The sequence below is a fragment of the Cariama cristata genome, unplaced genomic scaffold (genome assembly GCF_000690535.1).
Source record: "Cariama cristata isolate BGI_N322 unplaced genomic scaffold, ASM69053v1 scaffold15405, whole genome shotgun sequence".
Lineage (NCBI taxonomy): Eukaryota > Metazoa > Chordata > Aves > Cariamiformes > Cariamidae > Cariama > Cariama cristata.
Window position 1 is genome coordinate 37,035 of NW_009615954.1, and position 24,913 is coordinate 61,947.

A 24,913-nucleotide genomic window follows, 5' to 3' on the forward strand; every position below is an offset into this window, starting at 1 on the left:
GGGTGCAGCACCAGCAGCCGCAGGACTGGCTGCCCTGTGATATACACATCTTATATTGCCAAGTTTTCCTTTCAGCCTTATCGGCATGATGGATAATTTAGCCATGGTGAAGTACAAGACAGTAATAACAATGGCCATGATTACTATTTCTCACATTTTCTTTAAGAGCAATATAATATTACCAGACTTCGTGCATGTCACTTTGTTTATTAGCTACCATTTAGTAATCTCTTCCATCTTCGCTTTCTTAAAGTTAGAGGCACTGTTAGGCTGTGGGTTGAGAGGAGAGCAGGGGCTGACGAGGCAGCCACCCTGGGGAGACACTCGCTTGCTGGCTTACATCCACACTGAGCGTGGAGCTGCAAGCCTGCAAACCACCAGCAGCTAACATGCATTTTACATGCAGACATGTCCTGCTAGGTCAGACGTAAGTCTTGTTCCCTTCTTTGCAGTTCTCTAGTAATAGGAAGAGGCTTTTTATGCTCATATGTATCAGAGTAGGGAAAAGTAGCCTCAGCTACTCTGAATCTGAATCAAATGAAAATAAAGTTAAAATAAAATAAAATAAAATAAAATAGTAAAATACCAAAGCTCCTCCCTAATCCACACTGCTCTTGCAGTCTAGGTGAACAGCTTTTACCAGATGACCAGAAATCAAAGTACCTGGGTTAAAGCAAGCAGCTCAAGAGGGAAGCTGTGCAAAGAGCAGCCAGTCATCTGACACCGTGGCTGATCTGGAGTGCCACGGAGGACGGCAAGCAGAGCGATGCTCTCTGGGTCACAGAGGCCAACCCAGAAAGGCCGTTACCCTTCGACAAGGTCACCTTGAGCTGCACAGGTCGGCAGGAGGGTAAGTGCGCAGTCACGTCCTGGCCATGGCTCCCTCAGGCACAGCTGCAGGCGAATGCACGGCAATGATCCCTGCAGGGGACAGAGATGCGGATCACTACACTGCAGAGAAGCAGTGACAGCTTTCGGAGTTGGCTTGGGGAAGATCTCTCAGCTGGGTGTAGCTCCCATTACCCTGTGTGCTGAATGTCCTCAGCTGGGGAAACGCTCAGTACTGTCTCTGTGGGGCCTGATTACCATCACACAGAGGTCACTTAGCATCCCTCCAGCCTGCTCAGAGAGCCTTCAGCTGCACGTAAGTAGATTTTACTCCTGGTTTAAAGCCTGAGGTAGCCACAGCAGGACCCTGGGAAGGTGCACACTGCCTCTTCTCAGGAAGGCACAGCGACGTGTGGGTTTTGCCCAAGAAGGACCTGAGAGGTGGCTGGCTGATTAAAACTGCAAGGTGAGCTACCCAGGCTGGCATTTGCTGGGACAGGCAGGGATTCCGCAACTGAACCAAATGAAACCAGCCGGTAAGCTCTGGCCTAGGATGTTATCTCGTGTCTGAGCACAAACATTGGGACAGAGGGATAGCTTGGAAGGGTGAAACCCAGACCCAACCTTATCACACAGCACTGACTCAATGGCGATGTGAGCCAGCCCTCTGCTGCTCTGTGCTGTGGCTGTACGGCTTCACGGGCAGGCTGGCTGGAAGGGGCCACAGGGCGTCTGTCTCTATCTGCCCTCTCACTCCGATGGAGACTGTCGCCAAGAGCAGACCAGCTGAGCCACACTTTGGCTGGCCAAGTCCTCAAAGCCTCCTGGGATGGAGACCCTCTCTGGGCGACCTGTCCTAGCTCTGCACCACCCTTCTGGTGAAGAAGTTCATCCCTGTGCCCAATCGAACTATCCAAGCTGCAACTTGTGACCATCGGCCCTTGCTAAGTCATCTGGCACTGCCAGAAGGAGTTTGGCTCTATTGCGTCTCTAACTCCCTTTCAAAGAGTCGCTGGGTGTTATCAGCTCATCCCTTCGCTTCTTCCTTGCAAGACTAAACCTCTTCCTCACAGGCTTATGGGCAGGAGGTCCTGGCCATGTTGTGCGCCCTCCAACAGATCCAATCCAGTTTTTCCACATCGCCCTTCAACTAAGAGAACCAAGAGGACACTGTTTCAGGTGTGGACTTGGCAGCACCAAGCAGAGGAGAAGAACAAGTAGCCTTGCCAGCCATACTCCTCCTGATGTAGCCCAGGACATCGTTTCCACTGCGAGCTCACTGGGTCCCCATAACCCCATCCTGCTCCTTTTCGGCAGGGCTGCTACTCTACTAGTAGGTTTTCTTTTCAGCTGAAAGGTCCTAGTGATACCTCATGGAGTGAGATGTTAGGGGATAGCACTATCACCAATATGATGCTTGGAAAGGATAACTTTTCTCAGAAAGGTAATTAATTAATTACAAATGTCAATCTCTTACTGTCCAGCTCTTTTACAGTCCTGGGCAGCACTTGAGCAACTGCTGGAGGAAGGACGACCTCACCCTGCAGGCACCTCGGCGGGGCTGACAGAGGGAGCCTGGTGGCCCCAGTGCCCTGGTGGAATGGGGACTCAGGTTGCCTCCTGACCGGGGGCTTTGCATCCACCAGCCCGTCATCCCCAGCCAGCAGCTGTCACTCTGCTGGAACAACAACCAAGAAAAGCCCACAGCTGCCACCTGGGAGAGGGAGGGAAACAGCCACAGGAGAGCTCCACAGAGGCAGAGCCAAAAAAAATGCTCCAAACCACCTCGCAGCAACCACTGTCCTCAGCAAGGATTGTGCCACACTGCACTGGGGTGTGGGGCGGCGGGAGGAAGGGGGAACACTTTGTTGTGCCAGAGGCAGCAACTCGCCTGCCACAGGGTCTGGGTGACCTGCGAAACAAAAAGCAGAGCGTGCAGTCCAAAAGCATTTAGAGATCACAAGTCCATTTAAAGCCATGCTGGGTTTTGGTATTTACTCCTGAAAGGTGGGGGATACCCCACCCTTCCCTTTCCTTTCCCCTTCCCTTTGCCTTTCCTTTCCTTTCTACAACTCTCCTACCCTACCATGCCCAAACCCCCAGCCCTCACTAGCAAAAATTAATTGCTGCGAACACCCAGAACCACACGCATCCTCCTGCTGCTCTTCAAGGAGCCGTTTGCTGCCTGGCTGGAGCGCCAACGCCACTGCTAACCGCTGGCCACTGCTGCACTGCACCGAAGCAGCCAAGGCCAAGTCCTCTTGCAAACAACAGGGGTAGGATGGCAACCACTCCCCTGGCCGGCAATGCAGAAGGACTGGCAATGGGAAGGAGCAGAAAGCCTTTGAGCCTTGCAGACTCGCTTCGTGCAGCATGGCGTGAGGCAGCAAGCATGGAGTGGTGGCAGCGGCTTGCCCTCAGAGACATCAGCTCCCACCAGGGAGCTTTGGAGGTCCGGGCCCCCAGCACCGCTGCAGCCTTGCCCAAGGTGCGAAGGTGTGTGGCCTGGGAGCCCAAAGTGGGGGCAGCAGGAGGACAGCAGGATTCCCTGGGGGCTGCTGTGTTCCTACAGCAACCGAGACCTTCAGCTAAGCCTGCAGGAGGGAGATAGCTCTTTGGTGTGGAGCAGAGAGCAGCCCTTCTGCCGCTTTGCTGCAGACTTTGAGAGGGAGGAGATGAGCAAATTCACAGGTTCCAGTTGCTCCTTCCATCCACCCCCTGCTCCACCTTACTGCACCGCTGTTCACATTGTCAGAGGATCAGCAACCCAAGCAGACCTGGATTTACCCCGAGGGCTGGGACCCTCTGAAGTATCCCTCTCACCTCCCAGCTCAGCAGCACCAGCAAATTCACCCTCCCAGTACAGGGCACAGTCCCAGCCTGTACCCCCCTTATCTCCATGCTGTTTGTTTGCACCGTGCCATTTGAAAGCTGCAATACAGACTTCTCACCATCACCCAGGACAAGCACATCCCCTGGCAGAGATGGGCATGGCCAGAGCTCGGGTTGCAGGGGCAGAAGCCAGTCCCAGCTTCTTGCTTCTGGAGAAGAGCCAAGGAGGAAGAAATGTTTGTCCACCCTTTCCAGCCATCCAGTTGTGAGGGGATGAAGGGGGAAGGCATTGGCTGCCCTGAGGGCTGTGCCCCTCCAGACATCCCTCTCTCTGCTCCCACCCGAATGCCGTGTGTCCTGGCACAGCCCACCACGTATGACGGCTTCGTGCACGCTCCAGGACCCAGCAGCCTGGCCGCAGCCCTTTGGGCTCAGGGTACAAGGGGAGAGAACGGTGCCAGGGGACACGGAGTTACACAGTGGTGGGGGGGGAAGAGCCCTGCCAAGCGGTGCACTGGAAGGTAGCCCCGGTGACCCTCAGGGAGTCGTTTGTGAAGGGAATGACTTCGGTGCTGGCCAGGCTGCGTGCCGGTCACAGTTCATTTGCTATGGAAAGCAGGGAGTGATTCATTCGGAAACCTACACTGCGACTGCACGAGGTTCATACGCCCCTGTGAGATGGCAGAGGGCACCACGCAGCCTTGATCTGCAAATCTATATGCCACCCACTTGTCATCATTAAAGTTCACTGGACGTGCTAGGTAAAGGCTATGGTGTTTTAAGTCTGAACTAATGCTCTCTCTGGCTTTTTCTTCAGTTTGATATTAAAAAGCATGTTCACTTCATACCCTAAATTCTTGCAGTTTTGCATGGCAATGTCATTTACCCTGACTGCCCCATTTTCTACCTCCAACCAACCTACTGATGGTACATTTAAATGCTAGATGAAATGACTGCTGGCTCCCCAGCACTTCTGAGAGCACCAAGAGCCTTTAGGATGCGAGATGCTATGAACCTACAATGTAGTATTTCATATTACAGGAGCTGAAAATTGCTCATCAGTTTTGCACCTCTGGCCGCTGTTCTTACCCTCCACTTGTCAGTCCCGAGAAAGAGTCGGTGGGCTCAGGAGTCTGCTGCAAGGCCAACGTTTAATGCCTGCACCAAACTTCAGTTCCCTCGCAGCTGAAGCTGGGCAGACAGCAGCCCGTGTGCCACCTGCAAGCAGAGGAGCAGAGGCTGTGTTTGCTGCTGGTGAAAACACCAATAAACGCAGGTTAGAAAGAGAGGCCATGTACACAGAGCTGATCGAGGTTACCCAGGTTTGACAACCACAAATTGGGATGAGATGAGAAAGTGTCTTTTAAAAACCCTTTTAACACATTCACTTTTGAGAGATTTCAGCAAAAAGACAAGGCAGGAATGTTAAAGGGTCAAACTCTGGGTGTTTGCTTGTTCTTTCCTCAGGCAAACCCTCACTGACTGACTGTGGGAAGGGTGAGAGCTGAGCACAACTGACGGAGGAGTCCCACTGCTAACACTGAAGCACACAGCCTCCCGGCAGAGACTAATGACAATAGACAAAGCTCCTCCAAATACACCCCACTCTCTGCCTGCTGTGCCCTGCCAAAAACGACAGTCCGAGGGGCTGCTGGTTCCCTACCACTTTTAGAGCCAGAACCTTCCTCAGGCAGAGGGACTAGCAGTTGTGTGGGGGGATTTTGGAGGGGTGAAAGAACAGGTGTGGCCAAAAGTGGGCTGGGGCCTCAGCAGTCAATGCAAATGCCAGCTGCGGGGAGCCTCTCCACAACATGGGATCCTGTGGAAATGAGGGATACGACCAGGGTGTCACTGTGGGATGAGCTTTCATGCACAGATGTTAGTGAGACCTGGACAGTGTTCTGGTCAGTATATCCAGACATGGACAGTCAAAGGCATTTGCAGGGGCAGCTACAAGATAAGGATGTGCAGTCAGTGATCACTGCTAGAGGGTCTCCTGGACTTTATTGGCTGCTCCAGGCCAGCTTTCTGAGTGCAGCTCTCCTTCTGAGGAGAACAAGGCAGGCACACCCATGCTGGTCAGCCTACAAGCTCTAAGTGCCTAAGCAAGGCAGTGATTCAGCCAGACTGCTCACATGAGCAAAGATTACTCATGTACAGGCTGCAGGACCAATACTCCAGGGCCCCTATGACTCCCTGTCGACTCAGGAGTATCGTCATTGCAATCACCACCACCACTCCATTGCCTGACGCCATCACACAACCCAGAAGTCAGGGCATTCTCTGACCTGTCACTGCACAGGTTGGGGACAAGATTTGCAAGGACATTCAGTCTTACCAGGGTTTCTTTTTTTGCTCTTAGTGAAGATGGGAGAACACATGACTCCTGCTGCTGCCTCCATATTAGGAAGGGCTCAGAGAGCTAATGCCAGCGTCAGGGGATTGACTGCACAGGAGACCAAAAACCCACATTCAATAACTCCCCATCCACAACTCTGCCAGTCACACACCACTTCTTGACAGTCCTGAGCCAGCCAGCTGTGCCTACAGTCTTGCACATGTACATAGTCGCTGTAATAAGCCACACATCTGCAGTCACTAACCCATCATGCATAAGCACACCTGCAACCAGGTACCTTTTCTGGATTACATCCCTTCCCTCTCCCACACAGCCAGCAAGAGAATCCGTTTCTCAGGGCCTGACACACGCACTCACCCACACTCTGCCCCCTGCTTCCCTTCCCATGCAGATGGACTCACTGCAAGGTGGGGTCTCGCACCTGTGCAAGCTGGGAAACTGCATGCAAACTGGGAGAGTGCATGGTCTTCTTGCAGCTTGCTCTCAGGCATAGCCTGGTGCCTGAGTAATGATCCTCAGCTTAGCAAGCTTGCTGGCAGTAGAAGGATGTTCTCAACCTGTCCTTCATGTCCCCTTTCACCAAGACAGTTTATGAGAAAGCTGAAATTATCTGAGCAGTCACCTCCATCCACCCTTCCTGGCTACAGGAATCCTCACAGGCAGCAGATATGTCTCCCAGGATCCCAAATATGTCTCACAATAAAGGAAGCCTCTGGGTGAGACTTCCTGGTAGCCGTCCCATAGCTGCAGAGTCAGAGCCATCAGACCTGTCACTTGCACCACCGAGCAAGTGGCAGGTTTTCATCTGAGGCGGAAGCAGTGAAACGTCATAGGCAGCGATGAGGTGAAATGCTCAGTGTGTGTGATGGGGATGGTGACATCTCAAAGATGCACTGCAGTGTGCTCCCACAGACAGGGAGGAGGCATATTCAGTGTGGGTCTCGGTGGCAAGGAGTGGCACCTCCTCCCAGCAGAATGACACCTGCTCCTCCATCCCATCCCAGCACATATCTGATGCAGCAGAGGACCCAGATGTGGAACAAACCTCTTGGGAAGAGGAAAGACCAAGAGGCCATTTCATTTGGCTTGCAAGGAGTTAACAGTGCTGCCTGGCAGCACTCACCCAGTGGAGAAATAGAAACAGGACTGAGGTTAGAGGCTCAAATGTCACCCTGAGTGCAAAGCCAGGCATCCCTCCCCCAAAGGTCTTTGATACAACACATTTATTTTGCTGTGTGGCAGTACTGTACAGTACACATACATTACCAGCAGTTTCAGAGCCCTGAGTTGTCATTCCTCCTGCCTTCCCTGAATTTCGGAAAAGAGGCAGGACCACTGTCCCCTTCCCCCATTTCACCTGCAAGGAAACAGGCCAGGAAAAGTCCAAAAACATAGAGGCACTTGCTGACAGGACTGGAGATGAACCTCAGAAAGCCAGACTCCCAGTCCACCACTCTCACCATTAAGGTCCCCTTTCCCTGGTGCTGGGAGAGGAAGCCCTAGTGCCAGCTCTCCACAATGTCTCACTACTCTGAGAAACTCTCTGGATACCTGAACAGAAATCAGACTAAAGAGATTGTAATATAAACCCTATTGGATTTTAAAGGGACTTACCACCTCTCTCTGAGGGTCTGAGAAAAGTTTTGGGGCATTCTAGGCAGGGCTGGGATTCTCTTAAATTCGTAAAATTGTTTAAGGAAGAGCCAAGGAAAGGCTTTTGTTTCCAGTGCACTCCCACTAGAATCTGAGTGGAATTTCCCCTGCCCAGATGGGGAAAGAAAGTACCCTGCCCTTCCTGACACACAGTATCCCACACCTCCTTTTCGTAAAACATGAAACAGCAGAGCTCTGGTACCCACTCCACCTCTCAGCACCACAGAGAAAGCTAATGCTGTAACAGGCAAGGGCAGTGCAGCGTGTAACATGGAACAAGACCCAAAAATAGCGCACAGAATAGACAGAAACAGTCAGAAAGGCAAATGTGCCGTGGAGAGCAGAAGGGAGGGAGGGAGCACCCAGGCCTCTCCCACCAGTTCATGTCAGTACGTGGAACGGTGCATCCGGCTCAGGAGAGCAATGACCCAGTTCCCCAGCTGGGACCCCTTCAGCCACAGGAAGAGTTCATACAAGTTGATTTGCCACAGGCTCAAGGCTTCTGTGAGTGAGATCTGGGCCCTCCTGTAAAGTGAGTGACTCTTGCTCCTCTGGTACCTAGAATGAGAGAAACAGCTGCATTAGATCCAGCAGGATACAGTCCAGCAGGAAGGAGGCCTGTCCTACATCTTCAGTACAACTGACCCTCCCCAGGGGAGGGGAATGTCCCACATCTGGAGAATCACCAGCAGTGGGGACCCCTGGGAGGAGGGATTTTCTCCAGGTAATGCTCCTGAGGAACTGGGAACTGCATTCCTAGCACGAATCTGGCAGAAGAGACAGCCTGCTCCCTTGTGAGCCCAGTTCTCTCCCCACTGCATACAGTGACCCTGGGCCCTGGCATCCTCTGCTTCTATGCCCAGCTTCACTTCAGCTAACAGGGACAGGTGCACACTCCTATAGCCTTTCCTGGTAGCACACGCGTAAGAGTCCAGCAATCCTGACACACTGATTCCAGGAAAAGTAATTCTCCACGTTTCTTTAGAAGCAGGAGTAAACTGGCCTTTGTAGGTCCCTCATCAGCCAGAGAAATAACTGTTATTTCTTCTGCAAGGAGGAGGAATCTGAGGCAGAAGTGCATTGACTCATAAGACTCACAGATGGAAATCACTTGCACGACTCCTGTTCCTGGCTTTTAAACATCAGCCTAATCTTCACAGTCAGCCTTAGCCCCTCAATAAGGCTGCAGAAACTGGCAATAGTGAACTTGCAGATCTTTTCTACCCAAAAATACTTCCCAGTAGTGATGCCTGTAATGGGCAAGATGCCCTTTCCCCTCCTGCCCTTTCCCCTTCTCTGGAGGGACCAAACCCTAAACCCTTACCCTAAGGCATCCAACTCCACACCTGTCCCCAGCCCCAGGCTGACAGACCTGTCCTCTGGAGAGGATGACGGGCATGAGAACAGCACAGACAGAGGCTGAGATGTGTAACTGAGCTGGGGTAGGACCACAGTAGATGTGCTAACAAGAGGGAGAGGTCCACAGCTAAGAGTAAGAGGTCAAGTTAAGCCTTGTCAAGGCCCTCAGTGGGGGGCTCTAATAAGCCTTAAAGGTCATGACTAGCCTGGGACCTTCCCCAACGCTCTGCTCATAGGCCTAGGAGCCACAGTGAATCTCAGGCCTGCACCTTCAGTCCCTGCCTGAGCTACATTGGATGAGTAATGGTCCCCATCTCATGCCCTGCTGTGAAGCCCCTTGGCCTGGATGTAAACTCACAGACTGACCTCTTGGTTTGACCTCAGCCCTGTCCTGTCACCATTGACCTGCCTGACAACCACTGGACCTGATCTACAGATTGACTTTCTGCTTTAACCTTGGACCTGTCCTGTCACCATGACGTTGCATTATGATATGGACTTTTGATTGGACCTGACCACCACCATCTCAGGGTCTGCCCTGCTCGCCTTGCTCAGCTACTGTGGGACTGGGCCTTGGCTGGCCTGCTGGCTCTGGGATGCCCCCCAGCTCCTGGACCCCAGGGACAGCCAGCCCCTGCAGTTCCATGTCTGACCTCTGGTGCCTGTAGAAGTGACTCACGTGGAAACTGCTCTGATGCAGCAGCGAGACATGTTGAGGAAGGAGCTGGCACTGGCTCGCGTGTGCAAGGCTGACTCAATCCCCCTTAACAAGTCATTGGTCTTCAGCAGCAGCAGCATCTGACGGGGGACGTTGTTGAGGAGTTGGGTGATCTGGGGTAGGTAAGCAGCAGCGTTGGACCTGATCTCCACGTCCTGCAGCCAGCCGGGTGATGTCAGGGAGAAAGGAGAGAGAAACCAAGAGTATATGGGAAACCCAGGTCCAAATGCAGCTGAGATTTGGCAGGAGGAGACAGTGTTTTTCCAGACTATGACTCTAGGCCAGAAGCTAAAGGGCTCTTTGTCCTGCTTTCCTGCAGACACCTGGCTGTCCCAAGCACTCACAGCACAGTCACAGGTCACTCTTGCCTTATCCCACCTGCCTCTCAGGGAGATAAGGCCCTGTCCCCTCACTGGCAGGACTAATAGCCTCTCAGGAGAACAGGGCACTCACTGCTATCTTAGTTCTTAGCCCCAGGCAGCCTGCAGCCACCATGTCTCATTACTGCCCTTGCCCTTGAGTCTCACCTCACCAGCCCCAAAGTTGGTAGAGCTGCAGGTAGCACAGGACTGCTCAGGAAGGTGGAGGCATGCTACAAGGACAACCAGGCTGCTCCTTGTCTTGCTGTTCCATGCAACTGATGCTTCATGCTACACTGATGAAGGTGTTGCCAAGGCCTAGTTTGTCCTCAACACAACTCAGCAGAGGTGAGAAAGCATTATGCAGTTAAGCATCATGGTAACCCAAAAGATCAGAATCTGTCATCTGTCAGATTAAGGGTCTATCTGGACCTATACCCTGTCTGGCAGCAGCTGGTAGCAGAGGCTTAAGGAGAGAGTGTAAGACCAAGGCAGACAGAGGCTGATCCTTCATGTTCCTTGGTTCCCCAGCTTCCAAGAAATACGCTGCCCACGGTAAGATCCCAGTGATAACTGATGGACTACAGCCTGAGCCACTTAAGATGGGCTTCCCTCCAAACATGAGCCACCACAGCATGCAAGACAGTCAGCCCCTACTCTTCTGCCTCTGTTTAGATCCCAGAGTTCTCCCACCATCCCAGTAACTGTAGCACAGTGTGGTGTGGAGCTGATCCCCTACGCATACTGTGTCCCTATCTCTTCCTACAGAAGCCATGACATGAATCAGAAAATCCAAACAGAAGTCCCTGGAACATCTGAAACCTCCAGAATCCAGCAGGACACACACAGAGGGCAGTAAATAACTTCTTACAGGAGGGAGGCTGCTTTGTGGGAAAGGGAAAGGACAGCTCTAAAACCTTCTCTCATCTGGAATGAGGGACAGAAGGCCTATATTTCACAATATGGGATCTCACACTCGCTCTTTGTGAACTTCAGACTTATTATAAAGGAACAGACCTGCACAGATTGAGTGTGCAGGTGTGATAGTCAGAGATGTATACAGCTTACACACCACCATGGTTGCTTTGCTGCTGACAAATAAATCTCTGTGTCCTCCTGCTTCCGTCACTGATCAAATACACAAAGCTTCAGCAAGACGACACTTAGCTCTCCCAGATGTTAAATGTTTTGTTCCATTATTTGTTGGCAGAAAATTCCTCCCTGATTATCTATTATCTTTTATCCTAGCCAGCAGTACTACAGAGCCTACTTTATTTTCCACACATAGGTTTTCTTTTCTATTTCTTTTCTTTTTATTTTTAGCTCCAGCTGCTTGTCCACAAAACAACCACATGATCTGTCATCAGAACTGTCATTTTCTGTCAAGGGCGAAGCCTATGCGCAGAGGAAGAAATGAGCTATGCCACAGGACCTGAGAAAAGTCCCTTGGCTGCAGTCGCTGAGGCTGCTGCAGGATGCAGCAAAACACAACCATAAAATCAGATGAGATGAGGCTAGCAGCCACCCTGAGCGGTCAGCTGCCTGGCCTTGGCTTAAGGCAGGAACAACTACACCTATGGCAATCCTCCTGCATTTGCCTAGCCTACTCCTAAAACTCCCCAGTGATGTGACTCAAAGCCTCCCCATTTCACTAGCCTTGCCGCTAGGTCTGGCTTTTCTCATGTTTCACCCCAATCTCCTTAGCTGAATTTAAATCCGTTACTTCTTGTCCTGTTTGCAGCAGTCTTTAACAGATTTGAAAATCACTACTACAACTCTTCTTGACTCGTGCTTTTCTAGACTTTTTCTGCCCTATCTTGCTCAGAGTTACCTCATGAGTTGCATCTGCTTGACCACTAGTCCCTGTAGCTTCCTACTGGACTTACCCCAGGTTCATTAAACCTTTCTTGAGATGCAGTGCCCTAGACTGGACAGAGCACTACAGGTAAGATTTTGTTTCAGGAGGGTTGCTTCCTTGTCTCACAGGCTACTCTCTGTTGATAGGTCCTCAAGTACGCTGTCTGGAGTTCTCTTCTGATGGTACCTGCCTGCACAGCACTTGGCTCTTGCTGCTGATACAATCTTTCAAATTCACCCCTAAACTAAGGGCAGGCAACAGCTCATTTCTTAATGCCAGAGCAAATCTGCTCAGCTCCCCATTATCTGCTGCAGAATTATCCAGTTTCAGCATTAATTATGTCATGTAGGCAAAGACAACAGAGCTGGCTCCATACACGCAATTCAGCCCAGTGACAAACTTCATTAGCCCACACAAGGCACCATGCAGCTGCAGTTACACCTCTGGCATAACCTTCACAAGCCAATTTAGGATAAACATTGCTTATTAGCTCAGATTCAATGCTGGCCTTCTAGTATTGGAGTCAGCTCTGTGTCAATTCACTTTGGTGCCTCTGAATTTTTTTCTGGAGCTACCAGCTCCAGAACTCACCAGATCAAGCACAGATCTGCTAGACAGTCACTATATTATTTCTGATATGCAGAAAATTAACTCAGCAAGGAAGCAATCAGATTACTAGGACAGGGGAGGGGGTCCATTACCCAAGGTATTTGACCTACTCATTGCTATGGATAATGGCAAGCCAGTGCAGCAAATCCTGCCACATCCATCAAAATAGAAACATGAACCCAAAGGAACTTCCAGAAAAGAATTTCACAGGACAATATCATAATGCTACTTAAATTAATTTCATCCTCTCTACTACAAAAGCACGCAGATAAAAACAAACCATAGGATACAACATGTTTCTACCTACAGACACTAGCCCATTGGCTGAAATCACATCACTATATGCTCATCTCTAAAAACAGCACAGTTGGCAGGGGCTGCTACTATTCTTAAGGCAGGGGGTGTGTGCCAAGGAGTGAGAGGAGGCGTGAGAAGGATCCCAGCATGTGTGGATAGGAAAGGGTGGAGAATCTAAGTGGCAATTTCCTAGATTTGTAGTGATTGAGTTGACAGGATGTGCAGTTAAGCAACCTTGACTCCAAGTTAATAGGGTTTCTGATTGGGAGGTAATTTCCAAGGGTTTTTAGGAGTTTGTATCAGTGCTGATAGTCATTTACATGAATAGTGATAATGCATTATCCTTCTCCTGTCTTCTCACTAAGACTTTATGTCTCCTCTACCTTAACCTATCCTCCTTGATGGTGCCCTGCACAGCTGCATTCAACATTTTTTTAAGAAAAGGTTGATCCACAAATGTTTCCCCTGCTAGAACTGGTGAACACTTAGCCATTAAAATATTATACAAAAGTTAAGCAGTCCACGAAACTGGGAAAGGGAAACTAGGAAATTAAGTTCAGTCACTATAAAACACATTGCAGGAGGAGTCCTGGCTTTTTCTAGCTCAACTATCAATGCAGAATTTGCTACAGAGCTACCAGGGGTTGCCCAGCATCGCTACAATATCAGCGGTGCAAGTGGTTACAACAAAGAAAGGTACTGGAGGAGAAGGAAGGGCACACGATAGGGAAGGGCACACAGGACCTACCTCACTGGCTGAGACCGGCAACCGGTCAATTCCCTTGTTGACAGACTCCCAGGATCTGGCAGTCAGCATGCAGGCGAAGAGAGGGTACAAATCCCCTGCCCCGAGCCGCCGGCTGTACTTCTGCACCCTCTTCATATCGGCCTTGATGAGGGCCTGCCAAAGGCGGCAGTAGTCCATGCGGAATGACTCGCTCAGCACCTGGGGAGGGAGACATAGCCCCTGGAAGTCCACGGAGGACAGGGAACTGGGGGGGAAGCCTTATGCCCCCTAGCTGTGCCCTATCCCCCATTTCAGAGCCAGGAAATATCCTCGGAGGGTTTTGAGAGTAATAGGAAAAATGTATTCATAGGGGCTGAGGGGGGCAAGGCTGCAGCTGGGTGTGCTCATTCAGCCTGACGCCCCCAGGCAGCTTCACAAGGCCCTGGAAGCCCTCCCTAGCTACGTACCTGGTAGAGCCCATGGTCCAGGAGGATAATGTGGGCCTTGCCAGAGGCTGGGCATTTCTTCACTAGCACGTTGCCTGGGTGCGGGTCACAGTGCACAAAACCATTCACAAAGATCATTTCACTGTAGAGCTTCCCCAGGTTGCGAGAGATCTGTGAGGAGACAGGAGATGGTCACACAGTGGCACCCACAGCAGGGTGCCTGCCAGGGAGAGGAGGCAGCCCCCGTGTGCCAACGCTGCAGGGAGCGAGGGTCTGGTACGTGCCCATGTCCCCATGCAGAGCTCTTGCAGCTCCTCACACTGACGAACGCGCAGGGTGGCTGCTGGGTGACGCAGGGCATTCAGGGAAGGATCCATGCAGGGGGCACCATGAAGGTCTTTGTGGGGTCAGGGGTTATTTCTGCCAGGTTACTTGCCTGGCATAAAAAAGAGAAAATACCTGTGGGTGGGAATGGGGTTTCTGGTAATAAGAAGGAAAGTGAGACAGCAGGTAGGAGCAGACAGGCATTCACAGGGAAGGCATGGAAAGAGCTGCTGGGGTGGGTGAGAGACCGCTTGGAGGAAGACTCAGGTTTTTCCACCCATGGATGGCAGCAGGACCCAGAGGAGGAGGGGTGGGAGGAGACTCAGCCTGTCAATCTACTTACCAGAATGAATACAAGTTCCCTCTCCCCTCCCTCCATCACATTGGCCCCCACTTTCCCCCTTCCTTTCCTCAGATCCATGCTAATCTCATTTACGATGTCTATGAAGATGAAGCAGCACAGAAAGGCTGTTTAAATCATCCTGTCACTGCTGCATCCCTCCATGCCACTGCTCCTTATCACCAAGAGATGTTATTAAAGTTAAAAACCTCCTAGGAGCAAGCAAACATCCCCAGGGCCTGGGATCAATCCCTCGCCATGCACTAACACAGCAGCCTCACCCTGACATCCCACCACTGGCCCTCCCTGCCATCAGACGGCCACACGGTGCTCCACAGCGAGTGCTGAACAAGCAATTAAAAGACAATCGTTATAAATGATTGCAAGCACGTCCCCAGACACACAGTGTAAGCAGCAAACAGGCAGCTGTCCCCATAAGCAGAGGTGCTGGAAGAGATAACAGGGATACTAACAGACAGAAAACCAGACAGCCAGAGAAGGGCTTGCTTTACCCACCTCTGAAACGCAGCCACCTCTGAGAAGAGCATTTGTTATGAACAGTGCCCAAGTAACTACAAATGAGGAGAAAGAACAGGAACCCTTCCCACAGCACACCAACAGGGACAGCTGTAGGACCAGGTGGGACAATCCTCTGTCCCTCAAGTGGGACCTGGAGCCACTGCTGAACAATGGAGAATGCTGCCCTCAGGCCGAATGCTTCCCTCAGGCCGATTCACCCGCACAGGCGGCACAGCACAGCCCTGCGGTCCCCTGTAGTGCAGCCTCCCTAACGCCACACAGGTGTTACTGTAAGTACTGACTGAGGGGAACGATGTTTCCCATCTGAATCACCAGCAGAGATCACTGAAGCAATGAAGTGACCCTTATAGGTGTCCTAGATCAACAAGCTCTAAAACTGGATAGCACCGAAGTACCAGGTGCTGTGACCTCCTGGAAGAGCTAGGCAGCACTTGCGGACAGTCCAAGGATGTGCCAGTTAGTTTGTTTTAAGCCAGTCACTCATTCACACAGCCTCCCAGGGACCTGCACACCAGGAGGAATGGACTTGGACATCATGACTGATTATCGCATCAACCACGTCTCCTGTGCGCACACTGAGCAAACTGCATTTTGCCCTCTCCACCTCAGCTGTTTGCCCTCCAGCGATCTGGAAGAGCACAGAATTATTGAAGATAAGGACTTGGAGACAATCTGGGGCACAACATGATGCCTCATACACATTAAACACAAGTTCAGACAAGGGCTGGCAGTTCTACAAACCTGTTGGTTGGTCATGGCTATTCATTTGGGGCACTGGAGTATGGGCTGCTTCAAAGACAGTAGTTTCTCCTTCTCTGCTGTGGTAATGGCATAGGTTGGGAAAGTCAAGCAGTGGACCAAGTTGCCCAGAGAGGCTGTGCAATCTCCATCCTTGGAGGTTTTAAAGACCTGACTGTATAACACCCTGAGTAAGCTGGTCTGACCTCATAGCTGACCCTGCCTTAGCAGGAGGTTTGACAGGAGACCTCCCGAGGTCCCTTCCAATCTCAAATATCCTAGGATATATAACTGCTCACCAAGTTATCCATGCCACCCTCACAACAGCATCTTATGGTATGGCTGTAGAGCCCAGGTGCAGGGAAGGTCTCCCCTCCCAAGTCACTGTCAATAGACAGGTTACTAAGCAGATCTGTGCTCATAGCCTTTTGCAGCCCACAATGCAACACAGAAGCAGCTCATGATTCATCTTCCCATCTTACCATGAAAACAGAGAGGTCATAGCTCTGTTCAGACGCACAGGCTGGGTCATGGGTACAAGACAATCTTCACTGCAAGATCCCATCCTCTCTCTCTTCCCTGCTGTACTTATATTTACCTCTTCCCCAGCATGAAGCCTTGAGTATCAGCAGTAGTTAATTCATTGAAACTAGACTTCATGGATTCTTTAAGAAAGAGGAACGCATTCTGTGTAATTTAGTTAGGAGACAGAAGATATATTACAGGGATTTATGATATAAGCACATAAACAGTATTTACTTTGGGAAAAAAAAATTACGCAGTGTAGGAGATGGAGCTGTGCTGCACACTAAAGTATTTTCGCATATTTTTGTCTGCTGACATATCTCTAAAATAGGATAAAAAGTAAATTAAGATAGAAAGCACCAATATTGTCAAATTCTAAACAAAAGAGGAAGGTTATATTTCTAGGGTTTAGAGTATAATATGTGAATAGCTACCTATCATTGTAATTCAGACAAAATGAGTTCATGTTTCTAGAGAAAAAGTTTAGGAAAAAAACATGAAACCTTTATATATATTAATTCTCCCGTACTGCGCCCCATCACTATGGGTCTTTATTCCACCCTTATTGAGAAGGCCACGGGATAAATAGCATACACAGAATTCACTTTGGAAGAATGCAGTTAGGTAAAATGAGAAAATAAATGTGTGAAAACCTCTACTCAGGAGAAGGGAGGAATTCAGCATGCATTTAGGCTCTGTAAGACCTCAGGGTGAAGGTGCATCACAAATTAGACAAAAGGTTGCAGTGATTTACGGAAGCAAAGACCAAAGTAAACACACAGGCATTTTGTTATGACAGGGAGAAGTCATCATTCCTTTCCCTATTTATCATCCAAGACAATGAGGTCCTTATCATTACCAGGGTCCTCCAGCATTGTTCTGCTGCATATCGTAAAAAAATAATCATCACCCTTGGAACCCTGCATTCACATCCAGACACCTCATTAACAGAGAGATGCAGACTACACAGAGTGAGTTCAGAGAAAGCAAATAAATGAGCAGGATGCAGGATGAATTTACTTGGGAAAAGATTAAAAGAGCTGAAGATTCCAAAGTTGGCTAAGGAATGGCAGAGGAGAGGCAGTCTATCAACGTTAGAAGGTTTGAACAGCAAGGAAGCAGAAGCACTTGTAGCACTGGATGTGCTACAAGAAATACAACTAGGCAGAAGGGGATGTAATCAAGAATAGCATAATTAGGCATAACACATAAGAAAAAAAAACCACGCTACTCGGCAAGCAGAGCTGAGCTTGATATGTCAGGATGACACCAGACTCTGGGTCTGGCCAGAGGCATGTCCTTGCCTATAGCCAGAAGGTGTGTTATTGCCTAAAAGTAGTTCAATTTGCCTGTCTGTCCTGCAGCAGAAAATGATGACTACGGTCACCAAGTGATCCTGTGGCCTCACCAGTCAATGCAAACAGCAACCTGTCATTGGCACATTACGTGACATGAGCACAACACTGTGTCAGGCAAACCGCACATTTTCAGCCCAATGTTTTCATTTTGAAAAAACTGTAGCTGAGGAATAAGCAGATTGCAGATGACAAAATGGAGAGTCAGCAGCCTGGCCAAAAACAATGGCGTGACAGCTACATGTATAACAGCCAGACTTGGAGTAACTCTTCACCAAACTGAGCACATGAAGCTCATTTTATGTACTCAATATGGCAAGGATGCTACATGTCATGAACTATCCTATGTGAGTTACAAGCCAATACAGAAGAAAATAAGAAGGCAGTGCAGACATTAAGGATTTTTATTGTACAGAATCACACAGTCTGTCTATAAACTGGTCAAGTTCACTGGAAATAAGTAAGACAGAAAGCATGACTTTGGAGGCTGTTACAGAAATTCACTCTTTAGATAGTCAGAACCTTTCCCATAAACCACAGCCTAATTTTAATGATGTCCAGTTTAAATTATTCCCTTAGCTAACATAACCCTAGATTTTAACAAGTTCCTTTCCTCTCCAGTATTTACTATTCCAGTGTGTTCACCACTAAGATAATTATGACCAGTCAGATAAATACAGCATAAATACTCCCCCATTTCTACAGGATGTTCCTTTATCTGACATGACCTAGGAGTCAACCTGCCTTTTACACAGTTGTACTGCGCTGGAAACGCACACTTAACCTGCGATTGACTAATATGCCAAAGTTGATTCTAATATGTCACTTCCCTATGCTAAACTCCCAGCATATTTAAGAAACTCTTCTTACAAGTTTTTAAGTGCATGGCTTTTTACTTGGTATTGCTCATTTTTATCCCTTTCTGTCTTTTCAGTCCTCAAGGCCACCAAGTGCTATTGCTACTCTGGTCCTCCTCTACAATGACAGAACCTCCCAACTGTTGGTGTCATCAACAACCTCCTTCACACAGTTCTGTTTGTGGCAAGGTCATCACTGAATTTGTTAAATAAGATCAGTTTGAAGAGCAAACCTCACAAAACTCCACAACGGTAATTTCTCTCCATCACTGCCTCTATCACTTTCTTACCTACTTTGCAATTTCCCTACTAATCCTCACCTTCTCTAGTTAACCAGCTCATATCCAGTGTACCAACTATTTTACTAAGGACACCTACTGCATTTCTGTAATCTAATTCAGAGGATCCCAAGCTGTAGTATAGGTAGCAGCAGTGACATATTTCTTTTTGTATATGTACACAGCTGCAAACTGCTGCTGCCATCAGTTTTGAAAGCCTAGACAACCTGTTACCCTCCCATGATCCACTGGGAGCTACTTTTGATGAACCCCTATTATACTCCCTTGCATACAGCCTCATAGCAGCAAATTCCAGGGCACACTCCAGCCCCCGTATGCAACTCCCTTCTTAACGAATCAGCACACCCAGCCGACAGAGCATCCTGACAATAACAAAACACTGAAAGTCCATCACAAATTAGTATCTTTACAAACACCAATACGCAATAGTTAGCAAGAAACCTCTCAGAAAGAATGTGTGCAAATTTGAGCCAACGAATACTCCTACAGTTAAAAGATGGCACATATATCATGTTCATGGGTAGCTGCAATCTAACAAAGCAGCCTGGGTTATCCAGGGAAAGTCACTGATACTTTCCTGGCCTTGTGAGCAAGCTGGAGTGGTCCTGGCTCCATGCCTCCAACTGACATGAAGAAGAAAGGCAAAGAAAAAAATCCTGTGACATGGTCCTGTAAAGCTGATCTCACCACCTGCCCCTGATAAGTCCTAGATGAAACCTCATAGGGCATCACCCCTTCCTGTCCCACCTCCATCTGTGACTGTCTCTTTAGATCAGGAGCAGATACTAGTCTCTGGCCTTAATTTGGCTGTAATATTTGCCAATTATTTTAAGAGATGGCGACACTAACTTCTATTGATCTCATTAAAAGTAAAGGTCGTTGTGCTGCTCATTTCTCAGGGCTCAATATTACCTCCTCAGGCCAAAATAATAGCATTGATTTTGGAACCTTAATCGAAGGTTAATTGGATTGAAGAGTGTATTGGGTTTTTGCTTTCTTTTGTTGTTGTTATTACAGCCATCATCAAGGGTTTGTTTAATCCTGCTAGGGCAATCCTGCCCAATTAAACTAGTGTCAAATTAGTAAAGGGTGTGGATGGAGAATAGCCACAACTTGGAGCCTGCTCTGTGTCTCTGCTCTGAAATGGCTCTTGTTCATAGCAGATTAGGATGGTCACACACAAGAGATCTGATTTCACATTCTGCTCTCTGTGATCCAGTTGTGAGGATGAAAACACAGTGCTCTATAATGCAGTACTATCACTATGCACTGATCTAGCATCTCAGCAAGGTGATGTCTGGACATACACTATGTCATTAAGATACAGGAATAGTTTTTAGAACTCCTAGAGTGTACTCCTAGCATGCCCCATACTCTCTGTTGGGGACTGAGGAAATTATTTTCCTGCTCAATGCCCCATCTTCCACAGCATTTAAGTGGGGAGAAATATTCTGACTCATTCATCCAGGGAACTGAGGGACCAACTCGGTAAGTTTCCACAGATTCTCAAAAGGACACAGGTAGAGAAGACCAGTCACTGTTTATGTAATTGTTTCTTGCATCTCTGTCAGACCCAAAATGGCCATAGGGATCATTTTCCCTTGGCTTTAAAAGTAGTCGTATTTCCTTGGATTTAATGTAAAGCATCTTGCTGAGACTTATGCAATTGATTGACACTGATGCTTGAGACTGACTTTCAGTAAGAAACAGGTTCATGTGCAATTTAACTCTTTTACCTGGTGTCTTTGCACAGTTCAGAAGCTGGAAATGCTGGAGGTCACTATACTTGCTTACCAGTGCCTCGTGAATTTTCATTAAGCTTCAGACAAGAGGAAATGTAGGAGAATCTTCAAGGAAACCTCTCCCCAGGCTAAATCATCAGGTGAAAAGAGCAAGAATAGCCATTTTCCCCAGAAACAGTGTTCTTCTCTATGCTCCATTTCATCTAACACTTGAGTGTTATAAGCACAAATACTTGAGACATGAGAGGTTTCCACATTTGTGCTAACAAAGGGATCCCACCCTGGGAAATCCCACTTAAATTTTAGCAGCTACAAGACAGCAGCTCCTGACTCTTGGCAGAAGGGTAAATCCCACACTGAAAGCATCTTTCCAGCTGCAAAGCTGTCAAGCATGAGAAGGTAGCTGGGCTCTTTATCGAGCTAAGAGATATCATTCCAGTGCAGAATCCATTTGGTAACAGAAGGAAGCAAAAAGCCACAGTAGGATGAGGTGACAGATGGCAATAGTTGCACACAGTAGCTCATCTTAAGTACCTTAGCTGTTTGCTTTCACTTCTCAGCGGGACAAAACACTTTCCTGACTTCTGAATCACCCACAGCTCATGACCATGAGTGTGAGCTTTCAGTGAGCTGAAGTACATGGCATCGTTTCCTTTCCCTGACTCAAGTCCAAGCCAGGGCAATAGTCGGGGACTCTCCACGTGGCTACCTGAGCTGGCTGGTTAGTGGGAGGCAAGTGCATTTGTAAGCTCCACAGCTCCCACAGCCTGTTAATCCATCAGCCTCTGAGGAAACAGGCAGAGCATCCACAAGGAGGTACAAGGAGGACCCATGCAGCAGACTAGAGATAATGTTAAGATTTGTATACAGACAAGGTGACTCAAATGAATCAGGTAAGATCAGAATGGGTGCAAAAGGCTTTTAAAAGTCTATGATCTAAGTAGCCTTGCTATCCTTCCTTTCCTCCTGCATACAGTGCACTACAAACATCTTGGGATCCCCTCAGTCTCTTTCCTCCCTTCCCTGCTCTACCCACCTCTTCCAAATGCATCTTCCCAACTAAGACCGTAAATGCTTAGTGATTCTGTGCTCTTGTGTATTGAAACAGGAACAGCCCAGTTTCCAGGTGGCCCCCTTCTTAACCCTGCCATGGCTTGGTCTTCCCTCAAAATTCATGCCAGCTCACTTCTTGATGGCTCCCCTCTCTAGGCTTCCCTCCCACTGTCAATATCCTAGCTGCATGCTCATCCTCAGCTACACTCGCACGTGAATAAGTAACTGTTCCACAGGCAGATACTTCAGTGTTTGCACTTGTCTTTAGAAATCAAAGCCTTCTCTGATTAAATGCCATTACAATCCAGCGCTTGGATGGATCCAGAGAGATTAATGTGCTTTTGGGCAGCTTTAATGATAATCCTGCTACAGACGGTATTAAGTAAATGTCAGTAACCTGGTTTGAAGGGAGCTTTCACCTCAGGGATCCTTTCCATTTAGAGGAGAGAGGCTCAGCTTGCTTTTCAAGGCTGCATTGTCACACAAGAGAAATCCTGCTTCATGAAGACTCCTCTTCCTCCGTCCAGTAAAACAAAATGGAGTAAGATGATAGAGAGGTTGACAGTTAAATAGATTGAGGTGATTTATAGGGGGCTAATGCATCTCTTGAAAGCCAGAACTGCTGTATATTATAAGCTATGTCATAGTTTTGAAACCTGAGTTGCCACCCTCTCCTCATGCTCCTTTCAGTATCTGCTGCCTTTTGCTCACTTCACCCCCACGCCATGCAGTTCTTTACCCAGGGCATGAACAGCAGCAGCTGATAATGGACCTTGGTCATATTTGTCCCCAGCTGCTGCACCTTACCAGAGGAGGAGTCTGGGGTGTGCACTACTCCTACCTCATCTTACTGTGGCCATAACAACAGACCTCGTTCCCTATCATGTGATCCTGACAGGCTCGGTATTCCCTCCTTTCTACTGTTGCTTTACTGGCAATCAGTACAAGTTAATAATTAATTTCAGGAGGTGGGGAGAGAAAAGGAAGAAAGAACAGCTCAGTGCAGGCACTGAGAGAGTTCGCAGAAACTCCATCCTACCACTGAGCTGAGTAACATCCTCTGCCTGACAGATTGCAGAAACCTCTGAGGCTTATACTTTGCAGTAGTAGAAGTCTGTTGACAACTTTTTAAAAATCACATCTTAGCTATCGTTTAGAGACCAGCTCAGAATCAGTAAAATATGTGGTTTCATTGTTGCATGGAACGTATTACGCCAAGACATCACAAAACAACCCTCTGAAAGACACGGATAAACAAAAAAATGAGCTGAATTTTCACCCTAAATCTCTCCTATCACAAGCAAAAGCCTCTACAAGTTAGAAAAACTGGAATTAGCGGCTTTTCTACTTTATTTTGGCACACACTGGCAGCAAAATATCCCATTGAAGTCATTGAACTTTCCACCCTGACTGGCTGGAGAAAGCTATGGAAGATTGCAAAGAACGGTTTTTCCCTGGGCTTCTCCAGACAACTGTACTATCTCCAGCAGTTTGAGAAAATTCCAAGAAGCAACCAAAGTCCCAGGGAGCTACACTATGCTAACTACCTTGATCTCGGAATGGATCTGCTGTCCAAAAACTGTGAGGAAGCCCAGCTCAAAATCTGAATATACGTATTGCTCAAGAGTCCTCCTGCTAATGCATCAAAACAAACCTTTCTGACTGATTGTTTCAAGACCTCAAGAATATTCACTGTTGTATCTGAGTGCTGTGGGCTAGACTTGACCTCTGCCTTTATAGCAGAAGGAAAGGATAGGATAAACTCACTCAAAGAACGACTCTCTTGCTTTTGACTCGTTGACTTGCCCAGGTGAATGAAGCTCATTGCATGTTCTGCCATGAATGAGGCTTTAAAAAATCTCTTGATAGCAAAGTCCATGAGCTACTGTGTCCTCAAGAGTCACACTATGGTGCTCTTTGCAGACCAGATGCATCATTGAGGCACTTACCTTGGTAAATACAAAGAAAGATCATCAGCACAAAACAGACACAGAGAAGGAATTGTGTCTACCTCCGATCAGCTGACAATGACCTCTGTGATGCCCTGATGAGAGGGAGGAGGAAAACCAGTGACCCAAATGCTCCAAATTCTTCCTGATGGAGATGTGAAAGAAGAGAGACTGCACTATCTACAGGTAAGGTTGTATTCATTTAAGAAGTCCTTTGAATGAAAATGGACCAGACACCTTGCAGGGAAGACAGCATCATTCACCATTACCCATTGACCTTGGCTTATTCATAACAGTTACAATGGAAAGACATTCTCAAAATCTACTTTAACCTTAGACCTTCCTTTCCTGTATTTCAATGGAGAAACACATGAAAACGTGCCTGCCTTTCTGCCTGCAGAGGTTACTAGAAAATATCTAATTGACTTCTGTGGTGCAAGAGCAGAGGAAGAGGCAAAGAGAAACAGGCAGGTTACTCAGACCTCCACCTCTAATTTGGCTGGGCTCTTTAGGCAGAGAAAAAGCCGCATGCTGACTTAGGGAGGCAGCTGAGAAGATACAGTTAACGTTCTCTCCTTGTGGGGCACAGCAAACTCACATTTTCCCTCCCTTGAGAGGTCTTTGGCGTGTCTCTAACTGATGCCATATGAACTCTGCCATGGATAGAAAGGGAGCAGAGAGAAGGAAGAACAGAGAGAGATGAAGCATTCAGATTTCTGAGGTAAGTGGATGGACAGATTAAGTATAATTGATTTTATGCCGCAGCTCTTTGATAGCCAGTCAACGAAGTGCAGCTTTGAGGCTCATCGATAGGGCACAAGGGGAAACACAAGCAGCAATGCCTCAAGGAGCACTCACTGACTGGGAGGGGTGGTTTGACACACTGTCCAATGGCTCAAAGCCCTCTCTCCCAGCATCTTCTCAGCCCTTGTAATACCTTCTTTTCCTCAAGAATCTCTCAGCCATAGAGAATCCAAAGTGCTCTCCTGACTTCATGCCACACATACAAACTATTTCACTCGTTGGGGAAATGTAGCCTCTCTGAAGGGATGAAATCTGGCAGCTGTTTAATGAAGGACTGCAAAACTACACAGTAATGTAGGACCAGGAAGCAAAGAAGAAAACTGTGCATCTGGAAGAAAAAGG

General features: G+C 48.4%; 1 protein-coding gene across 1 annotated transcript in view; it reads right to left on the reverse strand.

The window, feature by feature from the left end:
• Window positions 1-7,224: 7,224 nt before the first annotated feature.
• Window positions 7,225-24,913, reverse strand: part of ADCK1 (aarF domain containing kinase 1) — a gene marked incomplete at its 5' end in the record, with an annotated part of 49,177 nt that continues 31,488 nt past the window's right edge. The window contains 4 exons of the mRNA XM_009699999.1: window positions 7,225-8,230; window positions 9,711-9,904; window positions 13,621-13,818; window positions 14,067-14,216. Of these exons, the coding sequence (XP_009698301.1) occupies window positions 8,059-8,230; window positions 9,711-9,904; window positions 13,621-13,818; window positions 14,067-14,216 (714 nt within the window). The remainder of the gene's footprint in view (window positions 8,231-9,710; window positions 9,905-13,620; window positions 13,819-14,066; window positions 14,217-24,913) is intronic.